This window comes from Theobroma cacao, chromosome 8 (genome assembly GCF_000208745.1).
Source record: "Theobroma cacao cultivar B97-61/B2 chromosome 8, Criollo_cocoa_genome_V2, whole genome shotgun sequence".
NCBI classification, from domain to species: Eukaryota; Viridiplantae; Streptophyta; class Magnoliopsida; order Malvales; family Malvaceae; genus Theobroma; species Theobroma cacao.
This window is the reverse complement of record NC_030857.1, coordinates 876,465-893,608: the sequence shown is the minus strand read 5'-3', so window position 1 is coordinate 893,608 and position 17,144 is coordinate 876,465. Positions and strand designations below refer to the sequence as shown.

At 34.8% G+C, this 17,144-nt stretch overlaps 4 protein-coding genes across 5 annotated transcripts; 3 read left to right on the top strand and 1 right to left on the bottom strand.

The window, feature by feature from the left end:
* LOC18591325 (type IV inositol polyphosphate 5-phosphatase 11) lies at positions 2,776 to 5,546 on the bottom strand. 2 transcript variants are annotated; one of them, XM_018125899.1, is made up of 9 exons: positions 5,340 to 5,546; positions 4,900 to 5,014; positions 4,647 to 4,803; positions 4,411 to 4,541; positions 4,141 to 4,217; positions 3,909 to 4,034; positions 3,368 to 3,558; positions 3,143 to 3,280; positions 2,776 to 3,023 (listed from the first exon to the last, which is right to left on the bottom strand). In XM_018125899.1, the coding sequence occupies exons 2-9, from the start codon at positions 4,935 to 4,937 to the stop codon at positions 2,865 to 2,867; spliced, it is 1,017 nt and encodes a 338-aa protein (XP_017981388.1). In that variant the 5' UTR covers positions 4,938 to 5,014; positions 5,340 to 5,546; the 3' UTR covers positions 2,776 to 2,864. The 2 variants fall into 2 exon arrangements, with proteins under 2 accessions (XP_017981388.1, XP_007017444.2); XM_007017382.2 differs by having other exon boundaries at positions 3,368 to 3,555; positions 4,900 to 5,498.
* LOC18591324 (F-box/FBD/LRR-repeat protein At1g13570) lies at positions 5,658 to 8,983 on the top strand. The gene is made up of 5 exons (XM_007017380.2): positions 5,658 to 5,742; positions 6,220 to 6,335; positions 6,921 to 7,766; positions 8,111 to 8,266; positions 8,444 to 8,983. The coding sequence occupies exons 2-5, from the start codon at positions 6,321 to 6,323 to the stop codon at positions 8,723 to 8,725; spliced, it is 1,299 nt and encodes a 432-aa protein (XP_007017442.2). The 5' UTR covers positions 5,658 to 5,742; positions 6,220 to 6,320; the 3' UTR covers positions 8,726 to 8,983.
* Positions 10,055 to 13,123, top strand: LOC18591323 (protein DETOXIFICATION 33). Its single transcript, XM_007017379.2, has 9 exons — positions 10,055 to 10,517; positions 10,745 to 10,940; positions 11,060 to 11,405; positions 11,495 to 11,581; positions 11,753 to 11,809; positions 11,998 to 12,236; positions 12,334 to 12,452; positions 12,665 to 12,751; positions 12,858 to 13,123. The coding sequence occupies exons 1-9, from the start codon at positions 10,257 to 10,259 to the stop codon at positions 12,912 to 12,914; spliced, it is 1,449 nt and encodes a 482-aa protein (XP_007017441.2). The 5' UTR covers positions 10,055 to 10,256; the 3' UTR covers positions 12,915 to 13,123.
* Positions 14,930 to 16,173, top strand: LOC18591322 (30S ribosomal protein S9, chloroplastic). The gene is made up of 2 exons (XM_007017377.2): positions 14,930 to 15,459; positions 15,686 to 16,173. Exons 1-2 carry the CDS (start codon positions 14,980 to 14,982, stop codon positions 15,971 to 15,973), a joined length of 768 nt encoding a protein of 255 aa, XP_007017439.2. The 5' UTR covers positions 14,930 to 14,979; the 3' UTR covers positions 15,974 to 16,173.

The window sequence follows — 17,144 nt, the reverse complement described above, 5'->3', positions numbered from 1 at the left end:
CCTGTTCAAAGTTGCTAACAGATCAAAAGTTTAGAAGACTAAAAGGGGCGAATAACTGATCTTAGGATGTCGAAGAGACCGAGATCATTTAAAATATAAAAAATTAAATAAAAATGGGGGAAAAAAAGGAAAAAGAAAAAGAAAAAAAGAATAAACTCTTTGGTAAAGATTCCAGTTCCACTAGCTTGCAAAAAGGGTTTTAAAAAAAGGGAATATCTAATGACTCACAAAGTGATTGAAAAAGTTCCAACCCACAACAAAAAATTTTCTCTCCTCTTTCTCTTTCTGTCTAACAATCAATCTCCCTTAAAATCTCTTTAACATTTGTGCATGGCTCTTCATTTTATTATATGGCCACATGCACAATGTTAATTTAGATATAATTGAATGTATACAATAGAAAGTGACAATATGGGATTTATATATATTATTATAATTTGTTAGAAAAATATTATAATTATAATGACTTGTCTTTGAAACATTCTTTGCAGATGACACATAATTGGATATGATTGCAAAGGTTTTTATCATTACCATCATAAAATTCAGATAAAGATGATTCAAATCTCCCCTTATCCCCCCCCAAAAAAGGATTGTTATACATTGGTGACTTCTATCTTTGGTCAAACAAATCAACTTTTGAGTTTAATTGCTGCATTTACTGCTATGGATTACTAAACTAATTAGCTTGTAAATTCATTTATAGATTAAACAATGAGTAATGATGCCTTTATGACTGCAATTTCTTTTATTAAACATGTAAATGGAAATGATATTAGGTTAATCTAGACTACTGAAATTAAAAGAAAAAACACTGCATATTCTTGTTTGAGTTGCAAGCAGTGGTTGCTAGCAAGTCAATGTCAACAAAGATGGCTTTGGTTGAGGCTATCCCTAAGCTAATGTCTTTCCCATATAGGCAGATATGTCTCTCTTTTTTTTTTGTTGTTGTCTGGTTTGGTTTGAAGTTCACATGTAAAAACCACTGTGACATGTCCCAAACTCCAAAACCGTAGGCTCCACAAGAAAAGGGTTTAGAGGGAAGTGTCTAATGAGCCTGCCAAACCCTTTGTTTTTAAATGGCAAAATGGCCTTCTAGAGATCTATACCAGTAGTTGACCACTTCTTCTCAAATGTGAAACCGAAATTTTGGTCTCTAACCCAATTTGCAGACGCGTTGCATAAGAAGATTGCAAAGGCTTCATCATACAATGAATTGACCATCATTGGATTGTGGGTTGAGTCACCTGGTTTTGGTCAATACATTGAGAGCTGACATGAAAGCTTGAATATAGGAAAACAAATACATGCATACAAATTACAAATTCAACAGTGGTTTCATGTTAGTGTCTTTGTCTATAAGAAATGTGAATTTTTTATTTATAATTTAATAACAACAATTGTCATTTAATATAAAAGTACAAAATTTATCACAAAAAAATTATAGATTAAGATATTCACATTTTAAAAATAATTTAAATACGTTAATTCTGAAAGGTATTTTAAAAGTTAAAGGAGATTCGGGCTTTTCTTTTCCTAAGGTTATTTTTTTTTCTAAAAACTGTTGTTAATTAATTTGGATGACTTATGAAGTAACAACCCTTAGTTTTATAGATATACTAATGGACTTTCATCCATTAAACTTAATCATAGATTTATAGTCCAATAAGATTTAAATATAAAATTCAAAAGAAGAATATGCGTGAAATCCTTAGAGATCTTTCTTTACAACTATTAGTCCAAGCCCATGTCATCTACTAATATTTTACTTAAAATTTTATTTAATTTAATATTATCATTTAGTTTTTTAAATTAATTAAGAAATCTTATTTACTCATTAATTACAATAATATCCATCAACATTGCAATAGACTTATGCAGAAAAAAGAATAATCCATGAGGTCACTTTCATTACAATTTTTACTAATTAATCTTTTCACCATTTCATATTCCTCATGAGTTTTGTGGATAAATAATTTCCATGGTTATATTCAACCCATGTAATATCTATTCATGATTATCATTTCTGTTGGACTTAAAAAAATATTTTTCTTCAAAAACATTAATGTATAATATTAATGCAAATAATATAATTCTAAAACTGCTTTTAAAAAACATATTGGTCGGATTTCATGAGTCCGACAATTATATGAATATCGCTTGAATATTTTTCTCAATAAAGAAGGGTGAATCTTTTATTAAACATTTAATATTATTTATTTAGTACGTACATAACCCAGCATATCAAGATATAACTTTTAAATTAGGTATTACTTGTTGACAACATTAAAGTCATATAGATACTAAATAAAATATATTAATCTCTCAAGTCTAAGAACAATTAATAAATTGTAATAGAGCTTATTTTAATTATTGAGAGTGATAAACTTATACATGCTTTTTAAATAGATTTGGTTCATCTCATTTAACTACATCCACTTGTTTTGCTTTAAGGTCAATATCTCAATGCAAGAGTTAAAACATTTTATCTTTTTGATAGAAACATGACAAGTGTAGACTTTAAACAGATTAACATATTTAACTTAAAAGAATTTTGGCAAAGAACAATGTGACCAAATTTATGATATATGTCATAAATTAATAAATAAAATATCAATAATTGATGTAATAATTTATTTTTTTAATGAATAAATAATAAAATTGATTTTTAAGGTGAAACAATAAGCATGGGGCAGCCTTTCGACTGCATTATGCAATGACACTAGTGTTAACATGAAAGAAAGAGAACAGAACTGGTTTGATGTGAAGCAATAGTGGGGCAAATTTACAGGATCAAATAGAAGTAGTGGGATTTTCTGTTTTGCTTTCGCTAGGAACTTTGCTGTTGGTGTTGTGACTACTAGCTAATATTTGCAGACTTTGAGACAAAGCTGGGCTCTCACTGGCTTATGGTCAGAACTATAAATGTCATCAATCGATTCGTAACAGTGCAAACTTGCGCTGATTTTGTCAGGATCTTCGATCTTAAACAGGATTCGATCAGTCCATGACGGAACGCGTACCTGTCAAAAGCAGAAGAAACATAGAGAGGTGAGGGGAAAATAATTGAATCTCATTAGGAAGGTATCTTAGTAAAGAATCCTTTGTTTTTTAAAGAGTGAATGTGACAGAGAGCATGCACCTTGTAACTTGTATCGTAGTTGCTGCTTCCTATATTGTACTTGTACGTTGGTTTGAATGTGAGTGTTCCCTCACAATATCCATTGAAAATCTGCCCTCTTTCGGCCTCCTGCAGGAGTTGATCTTTGCTTTTGAGCAGCTGTAGCAGCAGGCAACAAAGTAAAACAGATGAAGACTAATGAATGAAAGATACGTTGAGAAAAAATGGGCAAGATATACTACTGACTCCGTGAAGGTTTCTTTGTATTAAGTTTCTGGCTGGATGTGTATTGATGCCTTGTAGCCTGTAATTGAGATCTCCCAACCATACTGTGATCTGGGCTGGCCTGGCGTAAGGGTTCCAATACTTGGAGAAGAGAGAGTGTGATATGTGCCTGCACTGTGAGTTTCTCTCTTCTACATTCCGAGCATGAGCTGCTTTGCAAGGAGAGCATGACAACATCAATCAGTGGCCCATACTTTTTCCGGGCTTTGAATGAAAATTCGATACACAAATCTTTATGGGCTCTAACTTTGGTCCAAGGGTAGCTCTATTGCATTTATGGGCTTTTTAAATGGGATTTTCTGTAGCAACTTTGCTATCTTGAATTGATCTCACACTTATAGACTATATTAGGCTGGGTCTTCTTGTTGGCACCGATTGTGATAAATAATCATCAAAACGTCGACTTCTTGCCAAGAAAATTCAAGGAAAACTTGGATCGAAACTCCATTTGTCTGCTTAATGCCTATTGATATTGAAGATAATTGAATAAAACAGGGATTACCAGAGAGATGGCAAGTGATAAACACCATTCGGAATCCTTTGTAGTTGATGCGGATTGCTACTGCCCCTTTCTTTCTCCTGATTATTCCCCCACAGCCTCCAACAGAATGCTTATCCACCTTAAGTTCTACATCTCCGAATTGGAAAAAGGGATAAGTTATCCCATTTTAAGCTCTATCTTAGTCTTGACAATGGAAAAAAAATGAACTTCACACCACAAGGACAGGGTCTACCTTTGGTGAACAGGTCTGAATTCTTTGGTCCGAACACGTATAGTTGCAGAGACTGCATAATTGCCTTCCCTAACAACCTGACAAGCAAATAATGTAAACCTACCAATCATTTATGGTTTCTTGTGGATAAAGATTTACTACAATTAAGGCAGTCAAAAAACATATGCTTGAACGAAGCCAATATAGTGAGTTCTTGCTGAGGGAAACAACCAAGAGAATGCTTCAACAGAAGAAAAGGAAAAGGAAGGAGAGAGAAAGGGTTTTGCTTACTCGTGACTTTCAACTAGAGCATCCTGCAACAATCTCGCAAGATTGTTTCGAGGCACCTCTTGCAAACCAACCACAAGTAGATCAAACCTTCGGTTGCTCCCAACCAGTTCGACTAGATCTTCATACGAAACCTTCATAAAAAAGGAGGATAAGATATGATATACTAATGAACAGTACTGATCAACATCAAATTCAGAATACATATATCAGCAGAGTGAAAAGGATGCGACTTCAACCTTTCCATTCATGTTCCACGTTACTATGCAAATGCAGAGGTTAGAATCTGTAGAGAAGTCGCAAAGATTATCCGCTCCCACTGTCTTTATTCCTTCATGAGTACCGGCGGGGTTGTTGAAAGAATCCACTGGTTTTCTCTGACATTTTGATCTTCTTCTGCGAAATAAAGACATAATCATCATTCATCATTCCCACTATCGTCAGGAGAAGAGAGTACACTGATAATATCTAATTACAAAGGAGCTCGCATACCCTTTACCAGCTCGGAATATTGTATAGAAATTTCCCATCGTTTTCCTTTTTGAATAAGATCACCATAACCAGCATCTGCAGGGAGGCAGCTAGCTCGACCGCTTGACTTGGAAACCTTACAAGAAAGAGACGTAATATTTATATAAATATGGAAATTTTTGGCTTTTGGCGGTGAAGATATGGAAACTCAGAAAGTCAAACGTCTGAAATCTTCGATGTTATGGCTATGGGGATCTCTCATATTTGAAGACTACTTTTCTCTACGAGTTAGGTTGGGAGTTTTTGACAATATGAAAGTTATAATCAAAGTTGACAACGACCATACCACAGTACCATAATCCAACAAGCAACCCTCTCGCTCGTACAGATATCCATTAATCGAATGGTAACATATATACAAACGTGTATATATAGCTAATTACATGTCGACAGAAGGATACCGAAGATGGCCGGTCTAGCTCCGCCGTAGCCAAATTGCATGCAATTGAATTGAGTCACCGGCTCACCGCCCTGAGTTTTCTGAGCCAAGACCATGGATGTTCGATTGGCGTCTCAGCACACGGTTGAAAGATCGAAACTGTTTTCTTGTTGAGCTAACTTACAAACGTAACCCGACCCTGTTAACAAAGATGGATGGTTACGTACGTGTCCAGATACATATTATATATATGAACGGGGAGTGCACGTGCGAGAGTACAACGACCCGCGCAGCTCACTGCCATTGGGGCTTGACTTGAGCTTGCCCCCTAAGCCCTAGCCCTAGCCCTGGCCCCTATCTTCCAAGTCTCGAACCAAAGTCGCATTTGCTGACTTTCTTTCCTCCCGCTGCTTCTTCTTCTTCAGGTAACGACCTTCCTTTTCTTCTTCCATTTTTATTCTAATCCTTCCCTTTTCTTCTTGCATTGTTATTCTAATCCTTCCTTTCTCCTCCTACTTTATTCCATCCCCAATTTTTCGTATTTCCTATTATAACAGTATAAGCTGAACATCTAATTTGATTTAAATTCCAATGTAATGAAGATTCCTCCCCCCCCCCCCCCCTTTTGTATAATTCTGTTTTGGGTAGTACCCAGAAAAGTGAATTTTCTTTTTCTGGCGATTACCCATTTTTCCAAGCTTAAAAATGCTTTAATTTTATAGTATTATTCTTTGATTTCATATTTTGGATATTACAAACTTCAAAGCAATATTTAATATTTTTCTCTAATTTTATAGTCCACAATTGTTTACTTTAAAGTTATTTAAGGCCTTGATTTTTATTCTATTGTAAGAATCTTTTGGAACTAATTTCAATCATTTTTGTTTGTTTAAATATTTCAGATTTCGGCTGGTAGATTAGTTGAAACAAGGCTTTGACGGGCTTAGGATGTTCTTTTGGGGAATTGAAAAGCATGCCTGAAATCCCCAAATAGCTAAGCAGAATGAGCATTGTAACTGTGAGTGCTTCTTTTATTTGTCTCTGTCCCAGCCTTTTTTTGCATTGCAACAATGTGATTGCTTTGATTATTCTCATAGGTTGTGAAATTTCGGAAATTGAAGTAGATTTTCACTAGCTGTTCTGTTTCCATGTACTGAACTGAGGATTTGATTTGCTTAAATTTGTATTTGAAACTCTCCAACACTCTTGATTTGTATTGAAGCTTAACTAATGGAGGGAAGTGGGTAATAGGACTAGATACACCCTTCTAAGTTTGGCCATGGCTACTTTTTTATGTTATTACATGCCAATATGCGCTCAGAAATGTGCATCAATTGGTTTAGTGATGCTTTTTCATACTTGCCATCTTTAGCATGTAGAGACTCTGTCTTTGGATCTATTTGTTTAAATAAATGACTAACTGCATAACTTGAAAAGGTGCAATTTGACATAAAATCTGTTTCCTTGGCCACTTCTTATGGAATATATTTGCATATGGTTGTATGGTTATGTTTGTGCTTGAAACTCCAATATGTTATGAGTATTAACTGCTGTATGTAATATTTCATTAACTTGCTCGTTCTGTCCCTTATGAGTGTTTCAGAAGCAAAGAGAGCCACTAAGATTGCCTATCAAAACAGAGGCAGAGCTAGATAAGATCAGCAACTTACCAGGACATGTTATTGATCAAATCTTGTCACATTTGCCAATAAGGGATGCCGTAAGGACTAGTGTTCTGTCAAGGAAGTGGAGATACAAATGGGCTACAATACCGTATCTTGTCTTTGATAATCAGTGTCTTAATGTCTCTTCCCAAGACCAAACTTTCATAAAAAACAAGCTTGTAAACATTATTGACCATGTACTCTTACTTCACAGTGGTCCATTACACAAGTTCAAACTCTCTCATCGAGATCTTTTAGGAGTCACTGACATTGATCGATGGATTCTTTGTTTATCGAGGAGCTCTATCAAAGAATTCATACTGGAAATATGGAAGGGCCAGCGCTACAAGCCGCCTTCTTGTTTATTTAATTGCCAGAATTTGATTCATTTGGAGCTATTTAATTGCCTGCTAAAACCTCCGTTGACATTCAAAGGTTTCAAGAATTTGAGGAGCCTTGATCTTCAGCACATTACCATCATCCAAAATGTGTTCGAACACCTCATCTCTAGCTGCCCTCTGCTTGAGAGATTAACATTGATGAACTTTACTGGTGTCACACATCTTAACATTGATGCACCAAATCTGCAATTCTTTGACATTGGAGGTATTTTTGATGATGTTAGCTTTCAGAATACAGTCCATTTATCTCTAGTTTCCATTGGTTTGTATGTGAATATCGACGATGAAGACAACGATGCTGAAGAAAACTCTAGTAAATTGCTCAGATTCTTTGCTAATCTGCCCCATATTCGAAGGCTGGAGGTTCAGAGTTACTTTTTGAAGGTAATGGCTTAGTGAGCATCATTGAAGAGACTAGTATCTTCTTGTATATTGAACAAGTTTGATGGTTTCCTTGGGGATTTCAATTGAGTGGCATTGTGTTTTCTTTATCATTTAGAAATCTATATGCTTTTTTACAACCTATGTAGGATTCTGCGAACACCAAAATCAGATTTTTTTTACTGATCTTTGTAAATATCATAGATTCTGTATTATAAGTTAGTTTCATAAATTGGTTATTGAATCCTGATTTACTTGTTCAAGTTCTCAAGGATGTCAATGTGTCACCTTAATTTATCTAAATGAGATTCTAATTTGCACTGTTGTTCTTCCTTTTTTTGCTCCAGTATTTGGCTATTGGAAATGTGCCAAGCAGGTTGCCTAACCCATGTGTTGATCTGAATTATCTATCCATTCGCATAGATTTTGATGATTTGGAGGAAAATATTGCTGCTCAATGCCTCCTAAGAAGTAGTCCAAATCTCCAAGAGCTGGAAATGTTGGTGAGTTTTGTTTATTTACTCACTTAGGTTCTCATGTTGATGTACATAGCAATATCTCCTGCTTTTTTATCACATAAACGTTTTTAGATATACAGTTGATCTAAAATGGTAATGCATGTAATAATTCCTGACTTTAGAGGTTGGTTAGCGATTGTAAAAGTATGGTGTTTTTTATAGGCTCGACCAGAGGAACAAAATACTGTGGAAAGATCCTCTAACTTTTGGGAAGATGATCATTGGAGCTCACTGTTTGCCCATCTGAGACTGGTTAAAGTATCAGGCATCTCCGGTGTTAAATCGGAAATGGATTTCATCAAGTTCCTGCTTTCAAATTCGCCAGTCCTTGAGCGGTTGACTGTTAAGCCTGCTTCCCAGGATGGCGAATGGGAGCTGATGAAGGAATTGCTGCGGTTCCGGCGCGCCTCAATATATGCAGAAGTCATTTATTTAGACCCATGACAGTCATGTGGCTGCCATGAAGAAAAGACAGGAACATGTAAAATATTATGCAAAAAGCTGTGTTCTTCTGGATGTTGTGCCTTGCCTTGTCGGAAGAATTCTTGTAAGTAGTACCACTTATTTACGTATTTATTAATGGGTCAACTAATGCAGCCCCCATCGGAGGTGTGCTCATTAACCCTTTATTATTGTCATTAATCAAAATGTATCTTCATTTTATCTATGCAAATCGAAAATAGAAACTATCTTTCATTTCTATCTTGTTCTTATATTACTCTTGCTTCCTCTACGACTCTACCTATTATCTTGATGGGCCTCACGGTTTTGCCTCAGCTCTAGTACAGAGTTAACCCTTTGAGACCTGACACTTAAAAACTCTAAAATGAACAGAGAGAATGCATGCACTGCCGTTGAGATTTTACGTGATCAAAGGGAATCGTTTGCATTAAAGTAAAAGGTGAAGGAACACACTAACACTTTAATTTAAACATAAAGTTGATGTGCAAGTGTTGTTGGATTGAAATCTATAAGCATATTATTCTATAAGGCAAAATTGGTTTTGAAAATTGAACAACAACCGACACCACTTGATTTGCCGTTCTTGATCCAATAGTAGCGGTTGCTGGCCGTTCTAGATCCCATAGTAGCGGCGGCTGGCACGTGGGGAATGCCAACTACCACTGCTCCATTTGTACCCGAAGGGACAAAGGGGCAAGTCCCACTGTCTAAATTTCAAGACCAAATGAGGAATTCTCGTAGGGGTACAGTTGCTGCCTAGAAGTAATATGGTTATGGGGTATTAGCTCTTGAGATTTGCTGCCCAATTTCCAGTAAAGTCTTATTAGGGTCTTTCACATTGACAATACGCAAGCTATAAGTCCCGTGGCCCAAGAGGAGAAGCATTGTCTGCCCCACCAGAAAAGCTCTAAATAATCTAACCCCAAAGGTGGAAAACGACATACTCTACTACACTAAAACTGTATTAACCGGGATTAAGTAATACTGTAGTCACCACTATTCTTAGTAAACTTGCATGGAGGAATTAAGAATCCGAACCCCCTGTTGAAACTACTGTGATTAATTCAACATTAATTTGAAAGCAAAAAAGAAGAATGTGAAGAAGAAAAACTATAGGGGCACGAATGAAAAACAGGAAAAGTAAATGGGTCAAAATACAGTTAATATATCTTTATTTATCGAACATGTGCATTATCGACGGCCAACCTAGCTTTAACCCCATTTAGAGCTGCAACCGACGGTGACTCTAAAGGCCTTTGGGACCAGTTCCCGAACGTGTCATAACTCTACGAGGGCTATTTTAACTCTTAAACAACCATTCAAACAAATCGTTCAACCAGAGGCGAAAGCATATTGGCCTTTTGCAGCATACAAGTCAGTCTGTTCCTATACAAGAAAATATTCAAAGATTCTGAAGGTATTCTTATCTTAAATACTAGACAGAGAGAAACCCTTTACAGTAAGCGTTTAGTTTAGTTCATTAGGCAGTTCAAACTTTCATAGAACAGCGGCTATGGCTATGGAGAGTGCTCCACTGCTCAACACTCATGGCGCAGACAGCAACCAGATAGAAAAGCCTGTGAGATGGGTTAAGGAGTTCGGATATGAGTCCAAGAGGTTATGGCATATTGCAGGGCCGGCGATATTAACAGCAATTTGCCAGTACTCATTGGGAGCACTCACGCAAACGTTTGCTGGTCATGTTAGTGAGTTGGATCTTGCTGCGGTGTCCGTTGAGAACTCTGTCGTAGCTGGTCTTGCTTTCGGTGTCATGGTAATTTGTTTTGCTTAAGTTTTTGTCATTTGTGTCCGTTAAAAAAGCTTTCTGTTTTGGTTTGGTAAGATTTTTTTTGTTTTTGGTTTACAAAAGTTGGAAAGAATCCAAAACAAAAGGAAGGTTACTGAGGCTTGTAAGAAAGCTCTATATTTTACCAAATATGGACTGATTTTTGGAAATGAAATTTTATGTTTCCTTTTCCATGGTTGAATAATTTGTGACAGTTGGGAATGGGGAGCGCATTGGAGACGCTATGTGGTCAAGCATATGGTGCTGGGAGGATAAGGATGTTGGGGGTGTACATGCAGAGATCATGGGTTATTTTGTTCACTACAGCATGCTTATTGGTTCCCGTCTACATTTGGTCACCTCCCATTCTTGAACTCTTTGGAGAGACCACTGAAATCTCCAATGCTGCAGGTTGGAATTTTTGCTCTATTCTTGAAACAAAATTGACAAAAATCTGTCTAAAATCAAATCTGAACTTTGAAAAGATGGGGAATATGAGATCCAGTAACATCCTAAACTTGTTGGTGCAGGTAAATTTGCTGTGTGGATGCTGCCGCAGTTATTTGCTTACGCTATTAACTTCCCTATACAGAAGTTCTTACAAGCTCAGAGGAAAGTCATGGTAATGGCTTGGGTATCAGCCATCGTACTAGTGCTACATGCTCTTTTCAGCTGGCTGCTGATATTAAAACTCGGATGGGGACTAATAGGAGCAGCAATAACTTTAAATACATCATGGTGGCTCATTGTTATCGGACAGTTGTTATATATCTTTATTACCAAGTCTGACGGTGCATGGTGTGGATTCTCGTGGCTAGCATTTGCGGATCTATTTGGCTTTGTCAAGCTTTCTTTGGCTTCTGCTGTTATGCTATGGCATGTTTCTTTTCTCCCTCTGTGTATGTTTTGTGTAAATCATGGTATCAGTTTTGATATTAACAGCAGTTGTTGAAAATGAATTGCAGCTTGGAATTTTGGTACTTAATGGTGCTGGTTGTCATAACAGGTCGACTACCAAACCCTCTGATACCAGTTGATGCCATTTCCATTTGGTAGGTGTATCGTTATCTCTTCTTACTCAATGCTTAATCTACTATAGATTTTTTTGGTTTTGTTACCCAAGACATCACTTTCATTTGGTTGAGTATGTATTTAATTTTCATGAAATGTAGAGTTTAGGAGATAAATGCTTTTTCTGAGCTTTCATTTTCTCCTTTTTCCAGCTTGAACATAAATGGATGGGATGCAATGATTGCAATCGGTTTCAACGCTGCTATAAGGTGCGCATCTCCCTCTTATATATTCGATTAATTCCATTGACTGGAAACAGAAAAAATTTATTTAAAATTTTGAAGTCTTGTAGTTGTACTCCTGGGATTTCAAAATCTATGTTCCTCTGTCTCCAGGAAGTCATTTACTTTTATAACCATATTGGAATTGAGAACTTACTAATTCATGCTCTTATCAGTGTGAGAGTATCAAATGAACTTGGAGCTGGGAATGCTTGGCTTGCAAAATTTTCTGTGCTAGTTGTTTCAATCACATCTGTGGGCATAGGGGTTGTTTGCATGATTGTGGTGTTTGCCACGAAAGATTACTTCCCTTACCTCTTCACCAACAGTAACGCTGTTGCTGAAGAAACTACCGAGCTATCATTGTTATTGGGGTTTACGGTACTCTTAAACAGCCTCCAACCGGTCTTATCTGGTAAGTATAAGATGTAGAAGCTTGAAGAAACACTGAATTATGCTAGAATTTGCTGGATGAAGTTTCTCTTTGTTAATACGCAATTTGGTTCCTTAAGGTGTTGCTGTTGGAGCTGGATGGCAATCTCTTGTTGCGTACATCAACATTGGGTGTTACTATATTGTTGGATTGCCGGCTGGGATACTCCTTGGATTCACATTTGGTTTTGGGGTTATGGTAACTTACTATGCCTATTCTCCCAAGGTTCCTGACATGTTACAACTTGTTGAAAAAACAATTTATGCAGAACTTGAATATAGAAATCCACCTTTCTATCAGCTTGACTTTGTAGTTCTAATAGTTGATTCTTATGCTATGAAAGCCAGTCTAATGTAGATTTCACCTTTCGGGTGAATTTCATTTTTATTGGTATTACTTTTGAATTGCAGGGTATTTGGTCAGGAATGATCGGAGGCATTGTTTTGCAAACCTTAATCTTGATAGTTGTTACTTCACTAACCAACTGGAACAAGGAAGTGAGAATCCCTGCCCTTCAGCACTCTCTGTTTCTCATCCTGAATCATGTTTCTTTAATTTGTTGGATTGAAAGCAAATCTTGAACACCATTCTTCTTCTATGCAGGCTGAAGAAGCAGAAAGCCGTGTGAAGAGATGGGGAGGATCAATTGCGGAGCATTGATTTGAATCTGTCTAAGTGAATTAGGGTCCAGTAATGTTGGTTTATCAGGGGCCGATTACAGCTTTTAGTCATCATTTTGTAAGCATTTAGGGTTACTTCTAAAGGCAATGTGTTAGGCTATACCTGTAGGTTTCCATAAACCAACAGCAGCAACACAGATTTCAGAATCTTGACATGGCAAGATGCGATTGAATTCTGATTTAAGTAAATTATATTTCTCCAATCATCTATAATTTGATTTGAACAAGCTGACAAGTTGAATAGTTTGCATTCAGGCTCCACTGCTGAGAACAGATTGGTTCATGAACCTCTAACCAAGCAACCCAATCAATTCTTAGCCACAAAAACAACCTGCTTACCTCTCCTCTAGAGTTGCTTACCATGAATCAAATCTAAATTGAACCCACTTTAATCTAAATTTCTTCTAATAATAATAATAATAATGATAAAAAGAAAACCATGATAAGTTTTAGTGTTAATATAATGGTAAATAGTTTTGGTTGATGAGATATAGGATAAATGAAATTTACATTTAAATTTAAGCATTAATAAGACAAATAAAAAGCTTTAAATTAAATTTATTTGATTTGAAGATGTTATCTCAAATATTTATATCTTTTTTATTTATTTATTTTTAAAAATATTTATTATATATAGAATTTAAGTTGGATCGAATTTGATATCATTTCAATTCTTAGTTTCTCTTACATTTTTCAAACGACAAAAGTCAAAGTCAAGCACTTCATCTAAATCTTCATACTTACTAGTAAGAAATTGATTGGATCATCATTTCTCTGGGAATATCATGTCCGGTCGGGTTGAAACTTTTAGGTCATGTTTGGTAGGTGGAATGGCTAAGCCATTCCCCTTTTATTCCTTACAAAATTTTATCCCCTTGTTTGGTTTGCTCTTGGGGAAGGAATAGCCATTCCAAAAGGAATGACTATTCTTTAAAATTAGGCAAAAGCTTGGAATAGCTAATACCACCATCCCCATGGTATTAGCTATTCCACACCTATGGAAACAAAATTTATACATTTTGGACTAAAATGTCATTATTTATTTTTAAAAATTATAAATTTAAATTTATAAAATTAATATTTTAAATTAAAATATAAAATATTAATTATTTTTATATTTTAATTATAACATATTTAAATTATAAATAAAATTGTATTTTAAAATATTAATTTTANATAATAAAAAGGTTAAGTTATTAATTATATATTATAAAATATTTTGAATTTAAAAATTAATTAAAAGTATTAATATTTTAATCATAATAATATTTAAATTATAAATTAAATTACCAATTATTAATATTTTCAATCAATTATAAATTATTAATATTTAAAAAATAAAATAAAAACAAATAATCATAATAACATTTAAATTATAAATAAAATAGTAGTATTTTATAATATTAATGATTAAATTACAAATAAAATATTAATAGTTAAATAATCAACTATTAATATTTAAAAAATAAATTATTAATATTTAAAAGATAAAATAAAATAAAAATAATAATCACAATAACATTTAATATTAATGATTAAAATATAAATAAAATATTAATATTTAAACTATCAATTTTTAATATTTTAAATAAATTATACATTATTAATGTTTAAAATAAATAATTAAAAATAAATAATCATTATAACATTAAATTATAAAATAAAATATTAGTATTTTATATATAATTTAAACATTATTATGATTAAAATATTAATAAAATATTAATATTTAAAAAATAAAATAAAATTAATAATCATTATATAATAAAGGGTATTTTTATCTTTTTATTTTTATTCTTTTCTTATTTCAAAGTTATTTTTACCAACAAAATACTGTAATACGTCATAATAATCATTCCTACTCTATTCCATTTATCATACCAAACTACGTAATACCTATTCTATTCTATTCTCATCTCATTCTATTTTCATGTAATAGCTATTCTATTCTATTCTTATCTATTCCGCGAACCAAACGTGCTATTAAGGTGACTCTCCAATTATGTCCAAAACGAACTCGAATAATACGACGTCGTACCTCGTACATGCTTGGGGACATTATCGTCTATTCCTCGTACGTTATCCTCTCTGGCTCTCCCAGTCTCAGCTTGCCCTGCTCCTCGCCAGCAGCACTGTCACAAAATACCACCAAATTTCTAATAACAATCAATTTCCCACAAACAATGGCTCTTTCTATATCTTCCCTTACATCATCCCTTTCTTCCCTCTCATTTTCCTCTCAAATTTCCCGGAATCCAAACAGTGTCTCAATTCCCCAACCGCCAAAATCCGTCCCCATTTCTCTCTTCTCCAAAACCACCCGTTCCCTCTCCATCTCCGCCACCGTTGCTGCCCCACCTGAATCGGAACCGGTAGAGGACCTCAAGAAGTACGTTAAGTCCAGGCTACCCGGTGGGTTCGCGGCTCAGACTATCATAGGGACGGGACGCCGGAAAAGCGCCATTGCTCGTGTGGTTCTCCAGGAAGGCACCGGAAAGTTCATCATCAACTACCGTGACGCCAGGGTAACTTTTAACCCTTCGGTTTCTGGGTTATTTTTAGGAGGGAATTTCCTGTGTTCTGTAATAATCAATTAGTTGTCTTTCAGATGTTTGATGATTTGTTTGTGTTGTGGGAATAATTCAAGTATGTGGGCAAGCAAAAAAACCAAGTATGAAAACCAAGAACCAAAGACAACTTAAGGAATCTCATTAGAATTGCCTTTTTTAATGCTTTAAACTTCTGATGCAGGAGTATCTGCAAGGGAATCCGTTGTGGCTGCAGTACATAAAAGTTCCATTGGTGACATTGGGGTACGAGACTAGTTACGATGTATTTGTCAAAGCTCATGGGGGTGGCCTTTCGGGACAGGCTCAGGCAATCTCCCTGGGCATTGCCCGTGCATTGCTCAAGGTGAGTGAGGACCATCGCAGCCCGTTGAGGAAAGAAGGGCTTTTGACCAGGGATTCCAGAGTCGTGGAGAGGAAGAAAGTTGGGCTCAAAAAGGCTCGTAAAGCTCCACAGTACTCCAAACGTTAAAAAAGGGTTTGGAAACTTGGAATACACCATTGTTTGTTGGTTTGTAGAAAATCTTTGTCGTTGCCATTTCTTTAAGCTTCTTGATGATCTGATATCTTACATTTCCAAATTGTCAGAACCCTTTTTGTATGTAGATCTGATTCCCCAATAACATTCTCTTGCATTTCAAGTCAGGAATATTGATCTGTAGTTTCAATCCCTGTTCTCCCTTTTGTCCACTGGTGAGAGATTCAAATAAACAGGAAAATGGAGAACCCATGGCAGCATATATCAAGCCGAGATTGGATAAGTAGATATGTTAGTAGCATTTGATACTAAACTTACCAAACTAATTCATGTTATAGGAAAGGATTAGGCCTTTGGAGGGAGGCTAGGATCAAAATTAACCTCCTAAAATTTCCATTCCAAGCCTTTGTCTACTTCATTAACCATTCTCTTAATTAGGATTAATCTCCAAATGATATAATTAATGATTTGGAGTATCTCAATATCATGAAAATAATGATGTGAGCCATGCACTTTCGGCTATTTTCACATTATAAAATGGGGAATTTGTTTTGATGAAAGAGGTTTACATCCATTAGAAGTCATCACATTCTTCTGCTTTAAAACAAAAGCAAAGATCCTATGCTTGAAATCATAACATGACCCTTTCTTTTATATGTCCTCAAAATGAATAGTACACTTGAAAAGAAAAAAAAGGGTTTCTTTTCCTTTATTTTATGTGGGAAAAGTGATTTGATGGTGATTGTTTTTGAAGCTTAATGTTTAGGTTTAATTGATTTGCTTTTGTCCCCTCCCATATTAATTTATCAATTCCTTGATATATAATAAAGAGAAATAATGTTTGAATTTATATTTTTCTAATAAATCTTATAATAGACTAAATTTGTGTAATGTGGATTTGCTAGCATGTAACTATCAAAAAAATATAAACTCTAAAGATACTTTTTTTCTACTAAAATATAGTTATGTATCCAAAAAATTTGTTAAAACTTTTGGGTTAAACATATATAATCTTAATTTAGCATGTCATAGAATTAAAATGTGTATAAAAAATCATTTTAAAATTATGGAAGCAATGCAAAATTTATATTTTTAAAGTATAATGTTTTAAAAAGTCTATAAATAATTCAAAAATTTTAAATAAATTTTTATTTTTTTATTACGT

Bases quoted from the DNA above. Each gene is read 5' to 3' on its own strand.
- LOC18591325 (XM_018125899.1), bottom strand. From the start codon at position 4,937: ATGGGAAATTTCTATACAATATTCCGAGCTGGTAAAGG. The intron at 4,542-4,646 runs GTTGAAGTCGCA...TTTTTTATGAAG, and splicing joins CGTGGAACATGAATGGAAAG to GTTTCGTATGAAGATCTAGT. The intron at 3,024-3,142 runs GTGCATGCTCTC...TGCTTTTGACAG, and splicing joins ACTACGATACAAGTTACAAG to GTACGCGTTCCGTCATGGAC.
- LOC18591324 (XM_007017380.2), top strand. The intron at 7,767-8,110 runs GTAATGGCTTAG...TTTTTGCTCCAG, and splicing joins TTCAGAGTTACTTTTTGAAG to TATTTGGCTATTGGAAATGT. The intron at 8,267-8,443 runs GTGAGTTTTGTT...TGTTTTTTATAG, and splicing joins TCCAAGAGCTGGAAATGTTG to GCTCGACCAGAGGAACAAAA.
- LOC18591323 (XM_007017379.2), top strand. From the start codon at position 10,257: ATGGCTATGGAGAGTGCTCCACTGCTCAACACTCATGGCGCAGACAGC. The intron at 11,810-11,997 runs GTGCGCATCTCC...TGCTCTTATCAG, and splicing joins GGTTTCAACGCTGCTATAAG to TGTGAGAGTATCAAATGAAC. The intron at 12,237-12,333 runs GTAAGTATAAGA...TGGTTCCTTAAG, and splicing joins CCTCCAACCGGTCTTATCTG to GTGTTGCTGTTGGAGCTGGA.
- LOC18591322 (XM_007017377.2), top strand. From the start codon at position 14,980: ATGCTTGGGGACATTATCGTCTATTCCTCGTACGTTATCCTCTCTGGC. The intron at 15,460-15,685 runs GTAACTTTTAAC...CTTCTGATGCAG, and splicing joins TCAACTACCGTGACGCCAGG to GAGTATCTGCAAGGGAATCC.